Source organism: Delphinapterus leucas, chromosome 10, assembly GCF_059928025.1.
Source record: "Delphinapterus leucas isolate spDelLeu-1000000601 "Yukka" chromosome 10, BTC_Dleu_Yukka2, whole genome shotgun sequence".
Lineage (NCBI taxonomy): Eukaryota > Metazoa > Chordata > Mammalia > Artiodactyla > Monodontidae > Delphinapterus > Delphinapterus leucas.
In genome coordinates this window covers 38,185,894-38,211,334 of record NC_143138.1, presented here as the reverse complement: position 1 = coordinate 38,211,334, position 25,441 = coordinate 38,185,894, and the positions used below count along the sequence as shown (strand labels likewise).

The following is a 25,441-nucleotide window of genomic DNA, read 5'->3' as shown; positions in this document are numbered from 1 at the left end:
TGGATCTGTCCCTGGTGTGGAGCCAGTATGTGAACTCAGAATTATCTGACTTGGAAGTCTATGCTCTTCACAGAGAACTATTGTTGATTATGAAATATGAGTCAGAAAATATAACTTCTGCTCCCTAAATCTGCCATAAACTTGAACACTCCAATAATCTTAATAGAGCACTCTGTTCAAATACCACTTGAATCACTCCTTTGGAGAATCAGAGACATCTATCAGCAGATACTCACTTACCACCATGTGGCAGGTGGGATGAGAGAGGCCTTGTAAGAGAGTAGTTCAAAGGACTGTCTTTGAAGCTGGCTCCCTGGGTTAGAATCCTGGTTCTCCCACTTTATCCCTACCTGTGTGTGCTTAGGCAAGTTATTTAACCTCTCTGTGCCAGAATTTCCTCTTCTGAAAAATGGGTACAATAACAGTTTCTACCTCATAGGAGTTTGTGTGTGTCTGTACATATATTAAACGAATTAAAAGGGTTTTACAAACTGCAGGTCAAGACTCATCAGTTGGTCATGAAATCAACTTAATGGGTTAACTGCATTTTTTTAAAAAAATGAAATAGAATCAGAATACAATCTAACAGAAGATATCAGAATGCATTGCACACAGTCAGGGTAGGTAATTATTTTCTGAAATCTTTGGCTTCTATTGTGTATGTATGAGTGTGCTGCATTGCTTTGTAAAATGTATCTCTTATGGTGAGTCACCACCCAAAAGGTTTGAAAATCTGAGTGAATACAGGCAAAGCAATTAGAAGTACACGAGGCGGGCTTCCCTGGTGATGCAGTGGTTGAGAATCCGCCTGCCAATGCAGGGGACACTGGTTCAAGACCTGGTCCGGGAAGATCCCACATGCTGCGGAGCAGCTAAGCCCGTGCGCCACAACTGCTGAGCCTGTGCTCTAGAGCCCGCGAGCCACAACCACTGAGCCCGTGTGCTGCAACTACTAAAGCCCACATACCTAGAGCCTGTGCTCCACAACAAGAGAAGCCACCACAATGAGAAGCCCACACACCACAACGAAGAGTAGCCCCTGCTCGCTGCAATTAGAGAAAGCCTGCACACGGCAACGAAGACCCAACACAGCCAAAAAAATAAATAAATTAAAAAAAAAAAAGAAGTATACAAGGCTTCAAGGCCTGGGAATAATTCTCTATGCCTCTCAGTTCTGTCATCTGGATTTGAAGCTCCATCCTCTGAGCCATCCTTCCTTTTTCCTGAAAGGTGCACATGTTTACAGCTAAGTAGTTTTATCAGCCTGCTTCCTGTCTGGAGAATTTTGGGGGTACAACTTCTTTCATTTAATCTTCTTTTTGTCCCTTTCAGTTCAAGCTGTCAATGTTTCTGCTAGTATAAAATTCTCAAGAGTCTTGTGGGCCTCCTGTGCATGTCATGGGAATTCACTCCAGTAGACAAGAGGCTCTTCCTCTTACCTTTCCTGGATAATTTCATTTCTATTTTTTTCTTTTGTTGAGATGGCTGATGGGATCTGTGAGTCACACCCTTAATCTCTTCAAAGAGCCTTTTTGGTCTACTACAAAGAAAGCTGCTGTGAACATTCATGTATAAGTCTTTGTATGGACGTATGCTTTCACTTCTCTTAGGTAACTATCCTGGAGTGAAATGGCTGAGTCATATGGTGGGTATATGTTTAATTTTTTTCTTTAAATTAATTATTTTTTGGCTGCGTTGGGTCTTCCTTGCTGTGTGTGGGCTTTCTCTAGGTGAGGCAAGCAGGGGCCACTCTTCCTTGTGGTGTGCGGGCCTCTCATTGTGGTGGCTTCTCTTGTTGCGGAGCATGGGCTATAGAGAGCATGGGCTTCAGTAGTTGCGGTGCATGGGCTCAGTAGTTGTGGCTTGCAGGCTCGGTATTGTGGTGCACGGGCTTAGTTGCTCTGTGGCATGTGGGATCTTCCCCGACCAGGGCTCGAACCCCTGTCCCCTGCATTGGCAGGCCAATTCTTAACCACTGCGCCACCAGGGAAGTCCCTGTTTAACTTTTAAAGAAATCTCTAAACTGTTTTCCAAAGAGGTTGTACATTTTACATTCCCACCAGCATTGTATGAGAGTTCCAATTACTTCATATCCTCACCAACATTTAGTATGGACAGGCTTTTTAATTTTAACCATTCTAATGGGGGGATTACCTAATGATTTTAACAGCAGTTCACAATACTTGCTTGAATCAAATTCATTAGAGCTTGCAAAATGCTGATTTATTATTTCTGCATTGATTAGCTGGCATTCTTTAGTAAAACAGACCTTTCTCTCATAAACTGAGATTATGTAGTTACCCTAAATATAGGGCCCATTAGAAAGGAGGTTAAATGTTTAATTCCTTCCCTTTAATTGCCAGTTTTCAAAACAAAGAGTTATTTTAATCCTTACATACCTTTTTTTTTTACATACCTTTTTGATTCAAGCAGGTCATTCTTGTTTTCCTATTTTGCAATATGAAAGATATGACTATGAGACTCAAAAGAGCTTAAGGAAATTGCTTAAGGTCTCAATCTCAGCCAACAATCAAAAATCCTGATAAGAGTTTGCTTCTAAAATAAAAGTCTTGGTTGCCAAGGTACTTTGAAGACTCATCACAGTATGCCTGTACTGGGCGCCTGCTTCCTAGTAACGTGCTCAGATTTACTGAGAAACATCTCATCTCCCCGCCATTAACTCCTTCCCTGACAGCAGGGTCATTACCCTGAGTGTCTCACGGGCTGTTGTGCTGCCCTTCCCAGCACCTGCTGGCGTGAGGCGGAAGCTGAACACTGGCGCAACAGGCCTGGAATACTTTCCTTTGCCAGGAAAGACCCTTCACTGACTTCTGTCTGAGAGGGCTGCTTTTCTTTCAGAAATTAGAATTAATTAGGGCTGACCTCCTGGGCTCTTTTCCGAGCAAGGATGGGGCAGAAAGTAGCAAGTGGCAGAAAAGCCAGGAACCTGAAAGTGGGTTTAGATGGTGGAGTCAGTAAGGGACACAGAAGTTAAGGGGTAGATGGAGTGATTGACGTTCAGCTGGAAGGCTCTAGAACAGAGGTAGCAGTTGCTAAAACGTTCAAATACATCTGTGTTCTTCCATAAACAGCTGCTGCTCTGTGAACTCCCCACCCACACCCCAGTGCTTGTCTTCTTCCCACCTTGACGCCCAGTCTCTTCTCTCATAACCCTCCCATGACTGTTTTGATTAGCTAGGGTCCAGGCTGAACTATGGTTAAATATTTTGAATAACTGCCCTGGGTGTGGACACAAAATGGATTGGAATTCTCACTGGTGTGACCTGGCACCTATACTCTAACTTGAACATGAACATGGTGTTGTCAACCACTGTTGAGACAGCCTAGATGCTGCCTACCCTTGGGGTCATGCACTCGTGGGTACTGGGTTGTGAGGTCACATGTATTTCTTACTCTTGGGATCAAAAGTTTGAAAAACCCAAACTAGGGCATACCAGGCAAAGGAGGCTGAATGCAGAGGTACACAGCTTGTTTCTGGAAAGGAAAGACAAGATGACTAGGCGGTAGGCCAGGCCGGAATGAAGGCTGTGTGACTCACGGTCAATCAAGAGTGGCCAGGAAGCAGTGAGAGTCAGATGTGGGGCACAGGATGGAAAGATAGTGAATTGGAGGTCTGAAGTACATTAGGGATAAAAGAAGGAAGCATGTGTATTGGATGTATGGTTCAGGCATGAAGGAATAATCACCCCACCAAAGATAAAGCAAAGAACTTAAGTCCTGAAAGTAGAGGAGGTTCCTCATGGACAGACACATACAGGGAGCCAGGAAGAGACCAGGAAGGAATTCTAAGGGCTCCCTGCATTAGTAGGCAGTGGAGAAAGAAGCACTCTGAAGGGCACTGAGAAGGAGGAGCCAGAGAGCTGGGAACTTGCAAAACTGGGAGGAGACAGAAATGCAAGAGTAAGGGCTTAACAGGATGAAATATAATCGGTCAAGTAAGATAAAGGCCTGAATGGGCCTATAGTTAGTATCCTGACTGCAGGGGCAAGCCTTGCTTGGTAATTCTGAACTCTAGGACCTTGGGCAAGTGACTTAAATTCTTGTGACTCAGTTTTTTAATCTATAAATTGGAGATAATAATAGGAATTCCCTGGCAGTCCAGTGGTTAGGACTCGATGCTTTCACTGCCTTGGGCCGGATTCAATCCCTGGTCAGGGAACTGAGATCCCTCAAGCCATGTGGTGCGGCCAAGAAAAAAAAAAAGAAAACATAAAATAGATATAATAAGAACATGTACCTCAGAGAGTTTCAAAAATTAGATGAGAGAGAGAGAGAGAGAGAGAGAGAGAGAGAGAGAGAGAGAGACTCTGAACCGGGTTTAAAATGTTATTCATGCAACATATAAGCATATGCTAAATTATGATAACTATGGTACCAGCTACCTAAAATTTTTTATACTTTCTGGGCTTGAGTTTCCTTGCATTGGTGTATAAACTCTAGAAACACAGGAAAGAGGAAAGAAAGAAAGACAGCCATGAAGGAGCTGAATAAAGACAAATCTCTTTCTAATCACAGAATTAAGCACACATTAAATGGGGAATTCCCTGGCGGTCCAGGGGTTAGGACTCGGCGCTTCCACTGCTGTGGCCAAAGTTCAATCCCTGGTCAGGGAACTAAGATCCCACAAGCTGTGCAGTGTGGCAAAAAAAAAAGCACACATTAGAAATTGTGACATTGGCACCTCCACTCTGCCCTCTTCAGTTGCTTTTTGTGGTTGTTTTTGAGACTAAACTTTCTTCCCTGTATTTGTGACTTTCAGAGCACAAGCCAGGGTCACTAAAATAAAGATTTCTCACCCACTAGCTGCACAAGCAATACTTTTATTCTGGCCTGGATCCTTTTCCAGACTTCTTTGTGGGCCCCAGAACCAAATACGGTAATACACTGAGGCAGGCATGGAAGTTCAGGCGCCACGGAGAGGGGAAGAGGGTGGAGCTGAAATCAGAAAAGGAGGCTCAGGAACTGAGCTGACTCAGGAGGCCGGGCGCAGCGAGGAAGGACCACTGTTCACGTGACACTTTGCTCCTTAGGGTTCCCGGAGGAACGTGGGGAGCTGAAAAAAAACACACACACCCAGAGACATCAAAGGCAGTCTTTCCAATTGGCTAAAATTTCTGAGCATTACTGCTTTCCACTCAAGTTATCACCAGGCTTCAGAGCCAGACTTGGGTTTTGAATCCCATCTCCATCCCTTACAAGCTGTGTGACCTCGGGCAACTTACTAAACCTCTCTGTATCCCAGTTTCCACTTACTTTAAATGCTATAATAGGGCTTCCCTGGTGGCGCAGTGGTTAAGCATCCACCTGCTGATGCAGGGGACACAGGTTCGATCCCTGGTCTGGGAAGATCCCACATGCCACAGAGCAACTAAGCCCGTGCGCCACAACTACTGAGCCTGTGCTCTAGAGCCCATGAGCCATGATTACCGAGCCAGTGTGCAGCAACTACCGAAGCCTGCATGCGTAGAGCCCATGCTCAGCAACAGGAGAAGCCACCGCAATGGTAAAGCCCACCTGCCGCAACGAAGAGTAGCCCCCGCTCGCTGCAACCAGAGAAAGCCCACGTGCAGCAATGAAGACCCAATGCAGGCAAAAATAAATAAATAAAAATTTAAAATTTCTAATAAATAAATAAATAAATAAATAAATGGTACAATAGGGAAATTCCCTGGCGGTCCAGTGGTTAAGACTCACGCTTCCACTGCAGGGGGTGCAGGTTTGATCCCTGGTCAGGGCACAACCCTCATGCCACACGGTGCGGCCAAAAAAAAAAAAAATCTAAATGCTACAATTACATTTTATAAATCCTGTAAATTCCAGAGAAAACTACAGAGTGAAAATTATTGTGTGTGCTGTCGGGGGAGCTGCTGCTGCATGTGGAGAAAGGTATTTGGTGGGGGAGCGGGCGGTGCCAGCGAAATAGAATTACTCACATGCTCTCAGCTAACTCACAAGCTTCAGTTGTCATGTGACATATCCCCAGACTAGGAGAAATTAGATAATCAACTGATGAGCATTGGAAAGTAATTATGGACCAATTTAAAATGAAAGTTTTAAACCCAAGTTATTTTGGCTCTTCAGTAAAAAGAACTTTCATTAATTTTCATTAAATGTAATTATAAAAAATTAGACCATACAGAGAAATAAATAGCCAAAAAAAGAGAAATCTTCATCTTACCACCTAGAGGTAAATGCTATTATTCTGGTATATAAGCTTTCCTACTATTTCTCTGAGTCTATACGTGTGTGTGTGTGTGTGTGTTCGCACACGTGTGTGTGTGTATGTATATAGGGCATATGCACACACGTATAATACTTATATATTTGAAAAATAAATCATACCTGCATTGTTCTGTAACCTGCGTGGGTTTCTGTGGGGGTTATTTGGTGGTGGTTGTGCGAGGAGAGTGTTAAGAATAGTTGTGAATCCTCTTAAAGTCCACTATGTGGCCACCAGCCTTCTCAGTTTCCTTACACACATAACTCCTCTTTGCTGATTCAGTGTTTCCCAACCTTTTTGATTCTGTAACACACTTTAAGAGGACTAAACTTTCCCAGGACACAGCATGGTGAATGAAAGGAAGTATAACCTGAATAGAGCCATAAACTATAACCTGAAATGAACAGGTTATAGTTCATAAATGAACACATTATAACCTCATTTGCTGGCCCTGCCCCTTAAAGTTTAAAACAAAAACAAACAATGAAAGCTCATGAAGCAAGCTACAGAATTTTATCTGGAGAATAAAGCTTTGTCTGGGTATATTTGTAATTTAAATTCTGAAATATGTGGCAAGCAATCAGCAGCAATCTAGACATCCTAGGGAATGTACATCAACTATACTTCAATAAAAATAAAAATAATAAAAATAAAATAAAGTAAGGGACTTCCCTGGTGGCGCAGTGGTTAAGACTCCGCGCTCCCAATGCAGGGGGACCGGGTTCGATCCCTGGTCAGAGAACTAGATCCACATGCATGCCGCAACTAAGAGTTCGCATGCCACAATTAAGGAGCTGGTGAGCCACAACTAAGGAGCCTGCAAGCTGCAACTAAGGAGCCCCCATGCTGCAACTAAGACCCAATGCAACCAAATAATAAATAAATAAATATTTTTTAAAAAATGAAAAACAAAATAAAATAAAGTAAAAGACATGCTAGGGAAGGCTGAAAAGAGACCAGGAGCAGGAGGTGCAATTCTGGGGTTCCCTACCTTCCAACCTCCCTTTGCTCTAAGATCAAGGCTGGAAAGATTGCAGCAGAGCCTCTGGGCAAGTGTGGCGAGGGCTGGGAATGAGAGCTTTACACTCATTTTTGATGAACATTTTATCATCTTTTACGTGTCAGGCTGGCTTCAGGCTTGTGACAGGAAGGGATCTTGTGGCTGAGAAGAGGTTTAGGAAGAAGCTGGGAGCCAGCCTGTCTCTTCCAAGTTACATGAATATAAATGTTCTGTAAATTTTCTATAAAATGCTACACCATTTTGATATCATCAACAGCATAATTATTCTTTTTCTTTCTCGTCTTGCTCTCCTCTTGCGGATTCTCTCCTTTTCCTTTTTTTTTTTTTTGACCTTTTTTTAAGTTTTTTTGATGTGGACCACTTTTTAAAAAATAAATTTATTTATTATTTATTTTTGGCTGCATTGGGTCTTGCTGCGTGCAGGCTTTCTCTAGTCGAGGCGAGCGGGGACTACTCTTCATTGTGGTGCACGGGCTTCTCATTGCGGTGGCTTCTTTTGTTGCAGAGCATGGGCTCTAGGCGTGTGGGCTTCAGTAGTTGCAGCACGTAGGATCAGTAGTTGGGGCTCGCGTGCTCTAGGGCGCAGGCTCAGTAGTTGTGGTGCACAGGGCCTACTTGCTCCGTGGCATGTGGAATCCTCTGGGACCAGGGCTCGAACCCGTGTCTCCTGCATTGGCAGGCAGACTCTCAACCACTGCACCACCAGGGAAACCCCACCTGCACTTTTGAACACAGAGCTACAAATGTAGGAGTTCCCACAATCCCCGTAGGTTTGATATTCACCAGAATGACTCACAGAACTCAAGAAACCACTATACTTGCTGTTCCATTTTTATCATAAAGGATACAGATCAGGAACAGCCAAATAGACAAATGCACTGGGCAAGGTCTGGGAGGGTCCCCGACACAGTACTTCTGTGCCTTCTCCTCGTAGAATCAGGGTGCATCACCCCTCCAGCATATCAATGTTTTCACCAACCAGGAAGCTCCACTGAGCTTCAGTCCATGGTGTTTAATGGGAGTGTCATTGCATAGGCTAGATTGATTAAATCAATGGCTCCATGATTGAATTCAATCTCCAGCTCCTCTCCTCTCTCCAGAGATTGGGATGGCTCAAAGCCCCAACCCTCTAATCATGTGGTTGCTCAGGAAATTCCAAGGGTTTTAGAAGCTCAGTGCCAGGAACCTGGGACAAAGACCAGACAAATTATTTTTCACACAACAGTTGCCTTTTCACTTTCTTAAAGAGCACTTTCTTAATGCTCTTTATTGCACAAACATTTTTAATTTTGATAAAGTTCAACTTTATTTTTTCTTTTGTTGCTTGTGCTTTTGGTGCCATATCTAGGAATCCATTGTCAAATCCAAGGTCATGAAGATTTGCGCCTATGTTTCACTGTAAGAGTTTTATGGTTTTAGATCTAATACTTCGGTGGTTGATGCATTTGCAGTTAATTTTTGTATATGGTATGAGGTAGGGGTTCAACTTCACTTTGTTTTTCATGTGGATATCAGTTGTCACAACACCATTTGTTTTGAAGAGACTATTCTTTCCCCATTGAAAAGTCTTGGCCTGTGGCCCTTGTCAAAAATCAATTGATTATAGATGCATGAGTTTATTTCTGGACTCTCAATCCTATTCCAATCATCTATATGTCTATCCTTATGCTAGTACCACAAAGTATTGATTACTATAACTTTGTAGTAAGTTTTGAAATTGGGAACTGTGAGTCCTCCAAATTTTTTCTTATTTCTCAATATTAATTTTGGCTTTTCCACTTCTGCATAAAGTCTCTTGGAATTTTGGTAGGGATTGCACTGAATCTGTAGATTGCTTTGTGTACTACTGCATATCTTAACGATATTAAGTCTTCTAATCCATGAACAGGGGATATCTTTCTTGTTACAATTTTAAGTCTGCTATGATACACCTTTGAAATATTTCAGAGAATTAAATGTACTGAATGTACAAATGTTGCTTGATACATTTAAAGGAATGAAATCAGTCAAGTGTGTAAATAAAGTTAATTGTTTAGGGAAATTCTGCTTAACTTCTGATTCTATTAAAGATTTATCTAAGGACAGTGGGAATTATTATTATTATTTTTAGAAATTTATTTTTAATTTATTTATTACTTTTGGCTGTGTTGGGTCTTGGTTGCTGTGCTGCGGGCTTTCTCTAGTTGCGGCAAGTGGGGGGCTACTCTTCGTTGTGGTTCCCAGGCTTCTTATTGCGGTGGCTTCTCTTGCAGAGCATGGGTTCTAGGCACGCGGGCTTCAGTAGTTGTGGCGCACGGGCTTAGTTGCTTGCTCCATGGCATGTGGGATCTTCCCGGACCCGGGCTCGAACCCATGTCCCCTGCATTGGCAGGCGGATTCTTAACCACTGCGCCACCAGGGAAGCCCAGAATTATTGATCTTACTTTAAAAATTAGGTTCTTAGAAAATAAAATAACAATGATTGGAAATTTACCTTAACCTTACAGAAAGAACTGGATTTCAGAATTTGAAACTTCGATAAATTTAATATTAATCAAAACACTAGAATCAATCATTATTCCTTTCCAGGCACAAGAACACTTCTCAGAAAATAAAAAGTCCAGGGAGGGAATTCCCTGGTGGTCCAGTGATTAGGACTCCGTGCTTCCAGTGCAGGGTGCACTGGTTTGATCCCTGGTTGGGGAACTAAGATCCCGCAAACTGCTCAGCACAGCTAAATAAAGAAAAGAAAAGAAAAGAAAAGAAATCACACATAAGTACACCTCTTACTCATAAGTATACCTCCTAAAGATTCCTAACCACCGTTAGATATTCCCCCAATATCCCACCTCTCAGAAGTGATGAACGTTAACTTTTGAAGGGGGGGGGGAAAATCTCCTGAGTGCACATACTTCTAACATACCATTATAGCAGCTCTCTGAGCCTTCCAGAGAGAAATATAATAAGTACTCAATTAATGTTTATTGACTGAATGAAAGTGATTGATTCAGCTTTGCTTCACTGAAAGCACTTAGTAGGCACTTTGTAAACACTTGTTGATATACAAATAAATACACGTATAACATGGACATTTTACATATTAATGAAATTTCAAAATTATTCCTCACTTTGTGCTTCAACCACACTGGCGTATTTTTTTTTTTAATTCCTCTAACTTACTACAGGAACTTTACATATTCTGTACCCTCTTCCAGGAACATTCTCTCACTGCTCTCACAAACTTTGCCAGATATCTCCGGCTTCTGCTAAATCATCACTTCCTCCAGGAAGCCTTCTTTGGTTTACCTAATCAGGCCAATCTTTCCTATGACATGTTCTTAAGACACCATTTCCCTTTTCAGACCATTTTCTACATAAATAATTTCACAACCACTTGTGAGATTCTTTTTTCTAATTCCCCTCTATGTTGGAACTTAGCCCCATGATGGTAGTCTGAGACTCTGTTTTGGCTTACTACTTTTTCCTCCAAATCCATCTCAGTGTTTGGACAATAGAAGGCACCTAACAAATACTTCTTGACTGAATGAATGATTGTTAAATATGTGATATGATCTAAAAAACTGTTTCAGGGAATAATATAAAAATACCTAAAAGGTGGTACCTCAAAGGATCAAGGCAATTAGGTTTAAAAAAAAAATTTAAGGGCTTCCCTGGTGGCACAGAGGTTAAGAATCCACTTGCCAACGCAGGGGACACAGGTTCCAGCCCTGGTCTGGGAAGATCCCACATGCTGCAGAGCAACTAAGCCCGTGTGCCACAACTACTGAGCCTGTGCTCTAGAGCCCGCAAGCCACAACTGCTGAAGCCTATGCGCCTAGAGCCTGTGCTCCACAACAAGAGAAGCCATTGCAATGAGAAGCCCGCGCACTGCAACGAAGAGTAGCTCCTGCTCGCCGCAACTAGAGAAAGCCCGCGTGCAGCAACGAAGACCCAACACAGCCAAAAATAAAATAAATTTTAAAAAATAAATAAATTAAAAACAAAAACTTTAAACTATGTGATTTGCAGAAACACTATTTTCACATAGTTGTCCCGGATATAGAATTAAAACGAGTTTTTAAATGATTATTTGTTGGAATTGTGTGAGGTTATTTTCCATTTGTCCCTGTAGATCAACACTGTCCAACAGATATGTGAGCCACACATGTAATTTTAAGTGCTCTAGTAGCCACAGTCAAAAAGTATAAAGAAGGCTTCCCTGGTGGTGCAGTGGTTGAGAGTCTGCCTGCCGATCGATGCAGAGGACACAGGTTCGTGCCCCGGTCCGGGAAGATCCGACATGCCGCGGGGTGGCTAGGCCCGTGAGCCATGGCCGCTGAGCCTGCGCGTCCGGAGCCTGTGCTCCGCAACGGGAGAGGCCACAACAGTGAGAGGCCCATGTACCGCCAAAAATTAATCTGTTTCTTTATATATCTTTTTTTTTTTTGGCTGCACCGCTTGGCTTGTGGGATTTTATTTCCCCAACCAGGGATTGAACCCGGGCCCTTGGCAGTGACAGCGCAGAGTCCTAACAGATGAATTTAACTGTAATAATATAGTTTATTTAACCCAGTACATAAAAAATAATTTCAACATGTAATCAATATAAACATTATATTCTTTTTTAATACCCAGTGTTTGAAATCCAGCATGTATTTTACATTTACAATACATCTCAATTTGGACTCAAATAACCACATGAGCCTAGTGGTGGTTGTATTGGACAATACAACCCTAGATCAATTCCCAGTCTTTGCTTTCCTCTGTGCCCTGGGAGGCTGACTTGGGCTTGCATCACCCAGCTCTCTTGCCCTCAGTTTTCCAGATAGCTTTGGGCAATAGAAGGCACCATCAAAAGATGGGACTATAGGAAGAGAAAGTAGTCCAGTTATTTCATCTCTGGTCACCCCCAACCCCTGCCCGAACTGGGCTGCCACGGTTCCTCTACCTAAGGCCATTATGGCCTCTCTTCATAGCTACAGCATTTGTCTGGTTCTGGTAACCCTGCTCCCTTCCATGACCCACTCAGCCTAAGAGCTGCCTCTGGGAGTTCCTCCCTCTTCTGTGGGTTTCCTTAACCCTGCCCATAATTCTATAAATAATTACCTCTTCAGTTAACCATTTGTTGAGTACGTCATCTGCTTCCTACGAGGACACTGACTGAACCAAGTAGTTAAGAAACTATAGGTCTATGCTTTTATTAGATTTTCCTTCATGGATACTGGAAGTCAATCACAATACTGAATGTTTTAATTCTTATACATAGATGTCAATGCCTGGCCATCAGTAATTCTTTTTTCTTAAAAAAAAGAAGCACTCAGGACTTCCCTGGCAGTCCAGTGGTTAAGACATTATGCTTCCAATGCAGGGGGCCCGGGTTTGATCCCCGGTTGGGGAACTAAGATCCCACATGCTACATGCTGTGCAGTGTGTCCAAAAAAAAAAAAAGAAAAAAGAAAAAAATACAAATCTCGGGGCTTCCCTGGTGGGGCAGTGGTTGAGAGTCCGCCTGCCGAAGCAGGGGACACGGGTTCGTGCCCCGGTCCGAGAAGATCCCACATGCCGCGAAGCGGCTAGGCCCGTGAGCCATGGCTGCTAAGCCTGCGCGTCTGGAGCCTGTGCTCCACGACGAGAGAGGCCACAACAGTGAGAGGCCCACGTATTGCAAAAAAAAAAAAAAAAATCTGGGAATTCCTTGGCAGTCCAGTGGTTAGGACTTTGCACTTTCACTGCTGAGGTCAGGGGTTCCATCCCTGATCACGTGAACTAGGATCCCGCAAGCTGCACGGCAAGGCCAAAAATTAAAAAATTTAAAAAGCACTTAACCTACTGTATAGCACAGGGAACTATACTCAATATTATGGGTTTTTTTAAATTTTTATTTATTTATTTATTCATTTATTTATTTTCGGCTGCATTGGGTCTTCCTTGCTGTGCGGGCTGTCTCTAGTTGTGGCGAGCAGGGGCTACTCTTAACTGCGGTGCGTGGGCTTCTCATTGCGGTGGCTTCTCTTGTTGCAAAGCACGGGCTCTAGGCGTGTGGGCTTCAGTAGTTGAGGCATGTGGGCTCAGTAGTTGTGGCACACGGGCTTAGTTGCTCCACGGCATGTGGGATCTTCCCTGACCAGGGCTGGAACCTGTGTCTCCTGCATGGGCAGGCAGATTCTTAACCACTGCACCACCAGGGAAGTCCTAGATTTTTTTGTTTTTGGCCATACCGCACACCATGTGGGATCTTAGTTTCCCAACCAGGGATGGAACCCACAACCCCTGCAGTGGAAGGGAGGAGTTTTTTTTTTTTTTAATTTATTTATTGTTTTGGCTGCGTTGGGTCTTCGTTGCTGTGCATGAGCTTTCTCTAGTTGCAGTGAGGGGGGCTATTCTTCATTGCAGTGCGCGGGCTTCTCATTGTGGTGGCTTCTCTTGTTGCAGAGCATGAGCTCTAGGTGCATGGGCTTCAGTAGCTGCGGCATGCAGGCTTAGTATTTGTGGCTCACGGGCTTAGTTGCTCCGTGGTATGTGGCATCTTCCTGCACCAGGGATCGAACCCATGTCCCCTGCATTGGCAGGTGGATTCTCAACCACTGCGCCACAAGGGAAGCCCCGGAAGGGAGGAGTCTTAACCACTGGATTGCCAGGGAAGTCCTAGAATTTTTAAATTTTTTATTTTATTTTTTGGCTGTGCCACACAGCTTGCCGGAGATCCCTGACCAGGGATTGAACCCAGGCCATCGCTGTGAAAGTGCCAAGTCCTAACCACTGGACCACCAGGGAATTCCTTATACTCAGTATTTTTTAATAAACTATAAAGAAAAAGAATCTGGGGGGACTTCCCTGGTGGTCCAGTAGTTAAGTATCCGCCTTCCAATGAAGGGGACTTGGGTTTGAGCCCTGGTCAGGGAAATAAGATCCCATATGCTGCAGGGCAACTAAGCCCGACAGCTACTGAGCTCGCGTGCCTCAACTAGAGAGCCCACGTGCAGCAAACTACGCTCTCTGGAGCCCCTGCACCACAATTATAGAGCCCACTCGCCCTGGAGCCCGCGTGCCAGAACTAGAGAGAGAAAACCCGCAAGCCACAACTAAGACCAACGCAGACAAGGAAAATAAAAGAATCTGGAAAAGAATATATGTATACCTACATACCTATATATATATATAACCGAATCACTGTACTGTACACCTGAAAGTAACACCACACTGTAAATCAACTATACTTCAATTTTTTTTTAATTAAGAAGAAGCACTTAGGGGCTTGCCCGGTGGCACAGTGGTTAAGAATCCACCTGCCATTGCAGGGGACACGGGTTCGATCCCTGGTCTGGGAAGATCCCACATGCCGCGGAGCAACTAAGCCCGTGCACCACAACTACTGAGCCTGCGCTCTAGAGCCCGCGAGCCACAACTACTGAGCCCATGCGCCACAACTACTGAAGCCCGGATGCCTAGAGCCCATACTCCGTAACAAGAGAAGCCACTGCAATGAGAAGCCCACGCACCACAATGAAGAGTAGCCCCCACTCACCACAACTAGGAAAGCCCGCACACAGCAACAAAGACCCAACGCAGCCAAAAATAACTAAATAAAATAAATTTTTTAAAAAAAGAAAAAAAGAAAAAGCACTTAACAAATTGGTAACAGGTGAATTTTAGAAATGGACAATAACTTAGAGCCATGGTTCTTGACTTGAGGTAGTGAGATGTCAGAGTAATTTCTGTATTTGGAATCCTTCTGTTCATAAGTGACAGGAAAAAAGACCAACTCAAAGTGGCTTAGGCAAATCAGAGGAAGAGGTAGGGAACACGTATGTTCAAACAACTGGGAATCTCAAAAGTGGAATTGGGGTCAGGGCTTCTTAAACAAGAGTTTTAGAGCTCGTTATTCCCCATCTCTCAGCTCTCCCTCTCTTTAGGTTGGGTCCACTGCAGGCTGCTTCCTCCCTACTAGAAGGAGGATGGCTGGCAGGTTCAGGACCCCACTAGTCGGAGGAAAGGAACACACCTCTCTCTGGCTGGCCTAGCAGCAGCGCTGGCAAGATAGCTAATAGTTCATGGAATTAATACTGTACATCAATAATTACTGCTGCTCTTATAAATTTATATGGGCATTTTTGGCAGTGTACAACTTACAGTCTTAAATTGGAAGGATTTCTGTAAAAAAGATAATAGATTATGGCTATAATGCAGCTAATACAGAACCTGATGATAAAAAGTTAGCCCCAGGAAGTTATCCTTAGAGTTCAAATTTGCAATCACTTTAACCAGAAGCCCTAGCACAATTTTATGGCTTGTAAAAAATATGGAAAATGAAAATTGTTAAAAATCTTACATTCTACACTTAGATTGTGGCTATTTAAAATTCTAAAATTACTGTAATTTGTAAAGTTACAAGTCCCGTTAGCTGACAGGTCTGATTGGATTAGTCATCCATTCCTGAACTAATGGGGGTGGGGCGGGCCACTAAGAACCAGGATGATTTAATTAACTAGGGGTGCTCATGTCTCTACCCCTAAAAAAGTGGGGTGTAGGACCCAACCACACCTAAATCAATAACGTGGTCTACTGTGAGAATGGTAGTTCCTCAGAGAAAATCAAAGGATGTTTGTTTACTACCACATATGATCCCCATTCTTTGTCTAAGAAATTCTGCTATGTCCCGTTGAAGCTTCCTATGGTTCTAGGGTCTAGACAAGAGTGGTTGATGGTCGAATAAATTTAAAGGAACATTAAAATATTCCATAATTTAAATGGATAATTCACTTGGCTGCAGTTACTAGAAGATAGAAAGTGTGTGTGGATGGCCAGAGGAGGTTCAAAACGTATTTGAGAATGCAGTTGGAGGGATTAAGAGTGCTCCATTGAGGACTGCCCTGGTGGCACAGTGGTTAAGAAACCGCCTGCCAATGCAGGGATCGATCCCTGGTCTGGGAAGATCCCACATGCCGCGGAGCAACTAAGCCCGTGCACCACGACTACTGAGCCTGCTCCCTAGAGCCCAAGAGCCACAATTACTGAGCCCGTGTGCCAGAACTACTGAGCCCACACGCTGCAACTACTGAAGCCCATGCGCCTAGAGCCCGTGCTCTGCAATAAGAGAAGCCACCACAATGTGAAGCCCGCGCACAGCAACAAAGAGTAGCCCCTGCTCGCTGCAACTAGAGAAAGCCCGTGTACAGCAACAAAGATGCAACACAGCCAAAAATAAAATATAATAAGTTAAAAAAAAAGAGTGCTCCATTGAAAGATGCATGCTAGACTAGCATTATATGCACAAACAACAACAACAAAAACAGGAAAAATGGTGGGAAAGAATGGGGTACTTTGGGATACTAAAGAATGAGATGTGAAAAGAACACAGAATTTTTTTGAGCAAACATTGTGCCAGCTTATTTACATACATAATTTCTTTTAATTAATTAAATAATTAAACAAATAAGTTTTGATCACCTGCTGTGTGTCAGGCTTGTTTCCAGGCCCTGGGGATGCACGTGTGACCGCAATAGACCAAAGTTGAAGTTCTTGTGAGGGTAGACAGCACATAACAACCCTGCATTGATGTAATTATCCCATTTTACAGAGAAGAAAGTAATCTTGAGAGAGGGTAAGGGACTCTTCTCCAGACACTTTAGCAGTAAGTAGCAGCGGTACTGTGGTCCAAATCTGGGACTGTCTGACTTCAAAAAGGCTTCGCTTTGATAGAAGGAAATAAAAAGAGGAGAAAAACTTACAGAGCAGGAGGGGAGCAAATATAAGTGAGCCAGAAGAGAAAAACAATTACAGAAGGAAAGAAAAGTAAGACGAGAAACAGAAAGGTTTTGCTAGAATCCCTCACCTGGGAAACACCCCAGGGTAAGGCCAGCTCAGGGCCTGGCTCAACAACTGCAGTTCCCATTCCCCCTCTTTCCTTGGGAGTATGAAATCCCCATTTTACAGGTGTGAAAACTAAGGCTCAGAGGCATTAAATCTTTTTTTTTTCCCCCACTATGGATAAATCTTTTACAGGCACAATAAGAGAATATCTGGGAGAAACAAAACAAGTAAATAATTGGTATATCTTTCAGCTAATGGTGGAAAAATACAAGTTATCCCTTCTCTTGAGAGCAGATTTAAGTAAGTTTTAGCAATAAGTCAGACTTCACAGAAAGAGGGTAGGGAACACCAGCAAAACTGAACTCACTGTTCCGGCGAAGGAGATTTTGGTGATTTTTCTGACACCATCGCGGTATTTCTCTCCCAATAGTTAATCTCGTGGCTCGGTTTTTTTTAGGTGAAGTGGGAAACAGAGGAAGGTGTGAGTGACCCATGGACCCCACCCCTGCCCCCGGTGCGGGGGTGGGGTGCTGAATTTAAATTCAATCTTCTTCAGGAACTTCCTTGTACTTCTACTTGCTAAAGGTGACAGTTTCCGCATGGCCTGACCGGTCGGTCTCATTTGCGTTTGCGTTTCTATTAAACATTTCAAGAGTCCAGGATGATGCCAAATCCTGCAGTTTGGCTGAGGGGTGGGAAACCAGCCAGAGTTCGGCGGACTTTCCAGGTTTGGGCTTTTCCCTAAGTGTGGGACCCCGGTGGGCACAATCTGGTGACAGCTCGCTCACAAACAGCTCCTTGACCTTGGGAGCAATTCCGAAGCACGTTTGTAAACGTGACGGTCTTAGTTCCAGCCTCACCGCTCACGAGGATGAAGTAATCAGTGAATTCATCTAATACTTTAAACTTATTAGGAGCAAAACGCTCTATCAGTGTTTGGGAGTGACGGCGGAGGTGTTATTAAACTCCAGCCTATTTGGATGTGAGGGACAGGGGACTGAGAATAACTCAGAGGTCAGCAGCTGGGGAATTACACCCGAGGGAGCTCCGAGCCTGAGACAACCTGAGCCCGACGCTGCTACCCTCCACAGACAAGGCGGTACAACCAGAGCGCGCTCCCAGCAACCGCTGTTCTCGCTGAGTTTGTAGCCATTACGTCACAGCCTCCTCCGCCCCCCATTGGGCGAGCCCGTCCAGTCATGTGACTCCAGCATGGCCTATAAATAAGGGCGAGGAGACGGCGGTGGTCCGCCATTTCGTGGACGACGGGTGTGGGAGAGCATCTGTTGGTGCCAGGCGCGAGGGGACCAGGAAGACCCAGCCGAGGGTGTGTGGATTTGAGCCTACGCGTTTCTAACCCGAGGTCTCGGTAAGTGACCAGCGACTAAAGGAATGAGGTTGGAAATGGGCCTTAACGGGACCGAAGTGGGGCCAGGCCCAATGGCGGCGCCAGATTGAGACAAAGAGACGCTGCCGCCATTTTGTGACGTTCAGCACGGGGCGGTGGCGGGGGCCCCCGGCCCCTCGGAGGATATATCCAGGTCTCAAAGTGGAGGTGTTTTTAACTCTTCACTGGGGGCGTGAACCGGAAAGTGAGATTGCCCGAGAGTTGATGCGAAGGAGGACTCGGTAGTCCGTCGTACTCCGGGCCGCGGCTTTTCAATTTATGGCGCCTTTTTTTTTTTTTTAGGCCCCGCGTTTTCTTAGGTAGCTGCTCATGATTTTTTTCCTCAAGTCAGTAATCAAGATTGGGCCTTTCGATCCATCCCTAGTAAATGATTTCTGTACTCATCTTCATTTTTATGTTCTTTTAACTTGTTATAGTCTGAACCCAATCACTTTTATTTTTTAAACCGCTCTTCCTTGAGCTGTTTTGTTCTTGTAGCTCTTTCCATTAATACGTAGGCCTGTAGCTGGTCACGGTAAAGTTTTTGGAAAAAGGAAAAGAACCCATTCCCCGGCAATGGTTTGGTCTCATAACTCTCCTGGGTGCAGGGTGGGGTCACACAAATAGGATGTGTCTGGACTGGCTTGTTTAATTGGATAAGCCCGGAGAGAGAAGAAAGTGGCTCTTGAGCTGAGTTCTTGGACAGGCTGCTCTTTTATGCAGTTGTTACTGGCCTATAAGTTGATTAGATTCATTGCAGAGATGACTTCTTAAGTACTTAAGATTTATCAAAGCCCCCTAAGTGCCGTAAATTCTTGTATAACTTTTTCCCCCTGAGGTGAAATTAACGTAAGATTCATTTTAAAGTGCACAAGTTCACAGTGTTATGCAGCTATCACCTCTCTAGTTCTAACGCGTTTTATACCCCCTAAGGTGACCCGTACACATAAGTAGCCACTTCCCTTTTGCCTTGTCCCCTTTTCCTCCACCAGCCCCTGGTAGCTACTGATCTGTTTCTGGATTTACTCATTTTGGATATTACACATGCACGGAATCGTAATATGTGCACTTGTGTGTCTGGTATCTGTAACTTAGCATGCTTTCAAGTTTCATCCACGTTTGTAGCATTTATGGGTACTTCATTCCTGAATAATACTCCATCGTATGGATAATATATTTTGCTTATCCACTTACCTGTTGCTGGACATTTGGGTTAACACTTTTTGGGTGTTGAGAATAGAATGAGGTACATCTTTTAATAACAAGTTTGTCTTGCTGCTTGAGGAATGAAGCTGGTTAACTTGGCCTGTGAAGGCACATTAGTATCACTTTCCTAGTGGTTTGTCTTCAGCGAGTTGTATTTGCTTTTGAGTAGGCTGTCCTACTTTTCTAGGTGTTTTTTGTTTAGTTTTTTAAGATTAATTTGAAATAGGTAAAGTCTTTAACTCAGTTTCCACTTTGTGGTAAATGCTCCTCCAGTGTGTTGTTTCCCCTCACTTTTCAAGGAGGCTTTTTTTTTTTTCCTTAGGCAATCTGTGCTGGCTTCCATGCAGTTATCGGTAACTGTTTAAAGGGTAGTGTTTTTAGTTTTGGGGGGTTTTAGTATTTTTGAATTCTTTCTTAAGGATCTGTTTTTCACTGTGTGGATTATGATATTTTGGGGTTTTTTTTGTTTTTTTACAGAAATGCATCGTGATTCCTGTCCGTTGGACTGTAAAGTTTATGTAGGTAATCTTGGAAACAATGGTAACAAGACTGAATTGGAACGAGCTTTTGGCTATTATGGACCACTCCGAAGTGTGTGGGTTGCTAGAAACCCTCCTGGCTTCGCTTTTGTTGAATTTGAAGATCCTCGAGATGCAGCCGATGCTGTCCGAGAGCTAGATGGGAGGTAATTTTATTGATTAATTTATACTATTGAGAAATAATGTTGATTGTGTTTTAATATTTAAAATCTCTAGGATACGTGACTTGTAGATGGCTTCTTGGCGATCTGAAATTGATGTTACTGGAGATTTACATAAACCTTTTCTGACAAAGGAGTGAACAGTTTTAGTGTAGATACCTAGGAAAAGTTTCTTTTTATTCAGTTGGCCATTGAAGAAAATAATTTTAACGGTCAGTTCTTGGTGGGTGGATAGCTGCATATGGTTGAAACATTTTAATCTAAATGCACCACAAAGCATCAACTGTGCTGTCACCTTTGAATTGTTTCTAAAATAATTGTGGAATCAGACATTTCTCTTATGGCCACAAACTGATTGTAGGTGGATGATGGTTACGTGGGTTTATTGTACTATTATCTTTTACATGTTGGAAATAATTTTGTTTAGGAACTGTGGCACATACAGCTATTTCCCTTTGCATTTACAATGGTCTGTTAGCTGGCTCATAAGCAACACCTGAGTCTTAACAGTGAACAGGTGTTGCTCTTCTCCTTCCTGGCATTTGAAAACCATTGGATTTCATGAAAACAAGGAAAATAATCCTTAAGATCCAAAAATTAAAGGGTCTCAGAGTTGGCTGTAAAGCTGTATAAAAGGTCATTTATCTAAGCAGGTTACAGAAACATTTTTCCAGGGCCCCACCTCTTGTCAGTCACTGTCCACATATGGTGAATTATCTAAACATAATGGTTGTGGACCAGTGAAGAGGTGGAAAATAACTGCCCTTTTTTTTTCCTCCTGTTCTCAGTAGCAGTTTCTTACGTGTCAAGTATTGTGTGTGATGATTGAGGGGAGAGGGAGACGTAAAATGGCCAGAATGCTTACTGCTACTTACCTGGCGGGGGGGGGGGGTTTGGGGAGGAGAGGAGACCAACGGATACACAGAGTAAGATTGGTAAACAGTTGTTGCAGCCTCAAAGGAAGAAGTCAAAACAGGATGTACAGATGAACTAGTTCTGGGAGGATGAATCCAGGCGTTTTCACACTTAGATTGCACCTGTTAACATTGAGTTCAGTGATCAGACTAACGGCAATAAAATGTAAGGAAGTTGGTTTCCTTTACTAGAGAAAATAAGGGAACTAAAACTTGCTTTGGTATTAAGGATTCTGCAGACATTAAGATGTATTTTTTGTAAAGAAGCTAGTTATAGGAGTGGGTTTTTTTTTCACTTGCTTTAATCTCCTAGAAAGTCAGTTGGGCTGCTTTAAATTTAACGTTTCTTCTCCTCCTAGAACACTATGTGGCTGCCGAGTAAGAGTGGAACTGTCGAATGGTGAAAAGAGAAGTCGAAATCGTGGCCCACCTCCTTCTTGGGGTCGTCGCCCTCGAGATGATTATCGGAGGAGGAGTCCTCCACCTCGCCGCAGGTACTTAGAGAGAGCGTGTTTAGAGGTATTGGTGTAATGGAGTAGCTAATAGGAGCAGGTATTTCTCTTAAAGTTTGTTGGTGGGTTTTAAGTTTTGAGGAATCAGGTTTTTATGAAACATTTGCTGGGTGTAGTTTGGGATATGTGAGTTGTGCTGAGTGTTGGCTTGTCTTTAGGTCATTGTTCATGTTGGTAGTCAGTAACTTCTATCTTGGATCTATCTTCTAGTTCATCTTCTAGTTGCATCTTTCCAAGTCTTCCCTTATACTTCAATTTAGGCCTTTTTCCATTTCTTGACTCCATAATGACAAACATTACATTCAACTCTAGCTCTTCACAAAAATGTGTTTTCTATTAGCACGATTGTAATATTTATCAAGCAGGCAGCTGTTTTAATGTTACAACTGGTAAAGTAGAAATCATTCTGAAACTAACTTAAGTCACTGACCGATAAAGGGGGCTAAAGTAATCCCAGTCATCTGTTCTTCAAACCCAAATAGGAGAGAATGCAGTTTTTTTTATAATTGAAAATGGCATCATTCTTGGACCAGGCAGTATTGTCTGGATGCTAACTCCACATCTCCTCAAACCTCCAAATAGTTTCTGTAGGACTGAATTTACCTCTTACAGGTGAGTGAAGTCCTAGGAGATAGGAGTTCAAAATCTTGCCCCTTTTGCTGTTTTGAAAAACAAAACACACTGTTGCCCATCATAATAAAGAGTATTTGTTAGCTAATAGATGGTTGTACTGATGGCTTGTTTTTCATTTTTTTTTTGTGCTTTTTGGTCCATCTATTAATAAAAATGAACCCCGTTACAGAGTCACCATCATGTCTCTTCTCACCACCCTCTGAGTCTGCATTAGCCAGTCAACTAGCCCTTTCAGCGTCATGTGACCAGCGCGCCCCATTCAGCTTGGCTGGTGTCGTTTCACATGACCCAGGCATGGCCAGTCGTCAGGTTGCACCGCCCTTTGGTTCCCGAGCATGCTGTTTTCTCTCAGCCTTCTCTCCAACCTTAACCAAATCGGCAGCAGCCACCTCGACCGCCCACACATTCCTGGCCAATCAGCTCAGCTGTTTATTTACCAAATGTCTTCACAACAACTACAGCAGCAGCCTTCGGCTAACAAAAAAGCAGGAAAAATCCACAACACCCCCTTCGCCAACCAACTAAATCCAACGCAACATCTGGCAAAACCTTTTCAGCAAATTCTTCCTGGCCGTCAGTCCGGCAGCCTCACCTCACCATTTCTAGCTTGTTGAAACCCAAAAACTAGTAAGTTTTTCCTGCTTATACAGTTTACTGCTGGTTAAAATAAGGAGTAAGCGGCTTAAAGTAATTCTTTTTTTCTGGATCAAAGGCTGGCTGTGCATAATTGAATGGTAACGTACATATATATATTGCTTGAATAAAACTTTTAAGGGTGATAGGGAACTCATAATGTAACTAGACCTTCAAGTGAAACTTATTTGCATGTGTGAGATGCCAAACTAAAAATTTTAATAACTCTAACAGATTTAGCTTTCCTTTCTAGCAAAAATTTGTTGAATCCTATCACCTTTAAATGGTTTTACTAACAGTTTTCAAAATTTTTAAATTATGGGGGTGAAGTGGGCCAAGCTAAGGTAATTTTGATAAGCCTAAACACACTCTTAAATGTGATGATCACAAATGCAGTTCTAATGTAGCACTTAATGGCATCAGTATTTACACCTAGCGCGTTTTCACAAAATTACACTATCCACCTGGTACCTAAGTCTTGTCATGGACTTGCAGGTTTGCATGGGTTCCAAATACTGGTTTATGGTACTGTTTTTGGAACTACTTGTGGGACTACATTTTGGTGTGGTGTTTGGGTAGTGAAGTTAGTTTGACATGAAGTTTTGCATTGGACAGATCTGCTGTGAAGTATTCTTTGTTAAAGTGAATCCATGGTTGGAATACCTGCTTTTCACTTGAGCTTTTGGTTCCTTAATCCTTCTGTGCCTTTTTTTTCTTTTCTTTTTAAAAAAAAAAATTTTTTTTTATTTTTTGGACGATGGGTGCCAGTTCTTCGGCACATTCACTGGGCCCAACAGTGAGATTGAAAAGTTGGGAAATGCCTCACGCCATAAATGCTAATTGACAATTGGCCTAATTTTCCTGTTTCTGCTTTTAGATCTCCAAGACGGAGAAGCTTCTCCCGCAGCCGGAGCAGGTGAATAACCTTTTTTGGGGGCCACATTCTCAGAAGTGGGAGTGTCTGTGCTATTCCTAAGCTGTTTCCCAAATGACTTGGTTAATAGTGATAGACCTTGACTTCAGTAATGAATCAACTGGCATAGCTTTTAGCTTTCAAAAACTTCTCATAAGTATTTGTTGTGTATAATCCTGAATGGCACTGTTTTTCTTTTCCCTCTGACTTCAGGTCCCTTTCTAGAGATAGGAGAAGAGAGAGATCACTGTCCCGGGAGAGAAATCACAAGCCGTCCCGATCTTTCTCTAGGTCTCGTAGGTAAGATCTTTAATGACCTGAGCCATTTAAGACCTTGCATACATAACGTATTAAAAGTAGAAATAGGTCTTCTTTTAAGCCACTTGGATAAAAATTTTACAACTTTTTCCCATAAAAATCTTTTGATGTTTTGTCAGAGTGTAACGGAGTTACAGGTGTAACTTCTGTTTTTCTGTTTATCAGCCGATCTAGGTCAAATGAAAGGAAATAGAAGACCAGTTTGCAAGAGGAGTGGTGTACAGGAAATAACTTCATTTGACAGGAGTATGTACAGAAAATTCAAGTTTTGTTTGAGACTTCATAAGCTTGGTGCATTTTTAAAATGTTTTAGCTGTTCACATTTGTTTGTCTCTTGGAACAGTGACACATAAAGATGTAATTCTCTATGGTTTGAAATGGATCATATGAGGCATGTAATATCAAGAATTGTTACTTTACAATGTTCCCTTAAGCAAAATTGAATTTGCTTTGAATTTTTAGTCTTGCACAGACTGATAATAAACCTCTAACTCCTGCCCAGCTGAAGTGTGATGTTTAATATTACGGAAACAAAACTGGCAAAAATTGAAAAGACTCTGTAGCTGGGTATGGTATGCAGCTGTAGTTAAGCGGTCTTTAAAAGCTGCTGTGAACACAAGCCAGCAGGTAAAAATTAAAGCTGCACCCTTAAACTAGATTAGAGGTTTAAAAATTCCACTAGTCTTCACACCGGACAAGAGGTTGTCCAGTGGGTTTAGAATCTAAGAAGTTTCAAGAAAGTTAGTTTACCTTCTGTGATTGGTGTATATGGATACATAGCTCTTTGTAATATTATTTGGAAATTTGAGACTATTCAAGATACCTGTGTCCTGCCAGTTTAAGGGTACATTGTAGAGCTGAACTTTGAGTTACTGTGCAAGATTTTTTTTTTTCATGCTGTCATTTGTAATATGTTTTGTGAGAATCCTTGGGATTAAAGTTTTGGTTACAAATTGTTGTTTAACCTGAAAGCCTGTTTTTCCTTGCAAAACTAAAATCTGAGCTTGGTACCAATCAAGTCCAGGTATAACATTCCTATTGGAAGCCATACTTACATTTTCTTGTAAAGTGCTTTTGAAAATAAAATATTAACATAATTGTGTAATAGTTGAACCCACTATTACCATAGATCTTGTCTCATAGAAGGCAGTTGGTTACACAAATCTTATTCTGT

The 25,441-nt window shown here is 42.7% G+C and overlaps 1 protein-coding gene and 1 long non-coding RNA gene across 2 annotated transcripts; one reads left to right on the top strand and one right to left on the bottom strand.

Annotated features, from left to right (window-relative positions):
- Window positions 1-9,767: 9,767 nt before the first annotated feature.
- On the bottom strand, window positions 9,768-20,158 carry LOC115801506 (uncharacterized). Its single transcript, XR_016394636.1, has 2 exons — window positions 16,689-20,158; window positions 9,768-9,975 (listed from the first exon to the last, which is right to left on the bottom strand). It is a non-coding gene; the product is annotated as an uncharacterized LOC115801506 (long non-coding RNA).
- On the top strand, window positions 18,288-25,225 carry SRSF3 (serine and arginine rich splicing factor 3). Its single transcript, XM_022581755.3, has 6 exons — window positions 18,288-18,420; window positions 20,122-20,329; window positions 21,618-21,752; window positions 23,914-23,952; window positions 24,163-24,249; window positions 24,433-25,225. The coding sequence occupies exons 2-6, from the start codon at window positions 20,124-20,126 to the stop codon at window positions 24,458-24,460; spliced, it is 495 nt and encodes a 164-aa protein (XP_022437463.1). The 5' UTR covers window positions 18,288-18,420; window positions 20,122-20,123; the 3' UTR covers window positions 24,461-25,225.
- The last annotated feature ends 216 nt before the right edge of the window (window positions 25,226-25,441 follow it).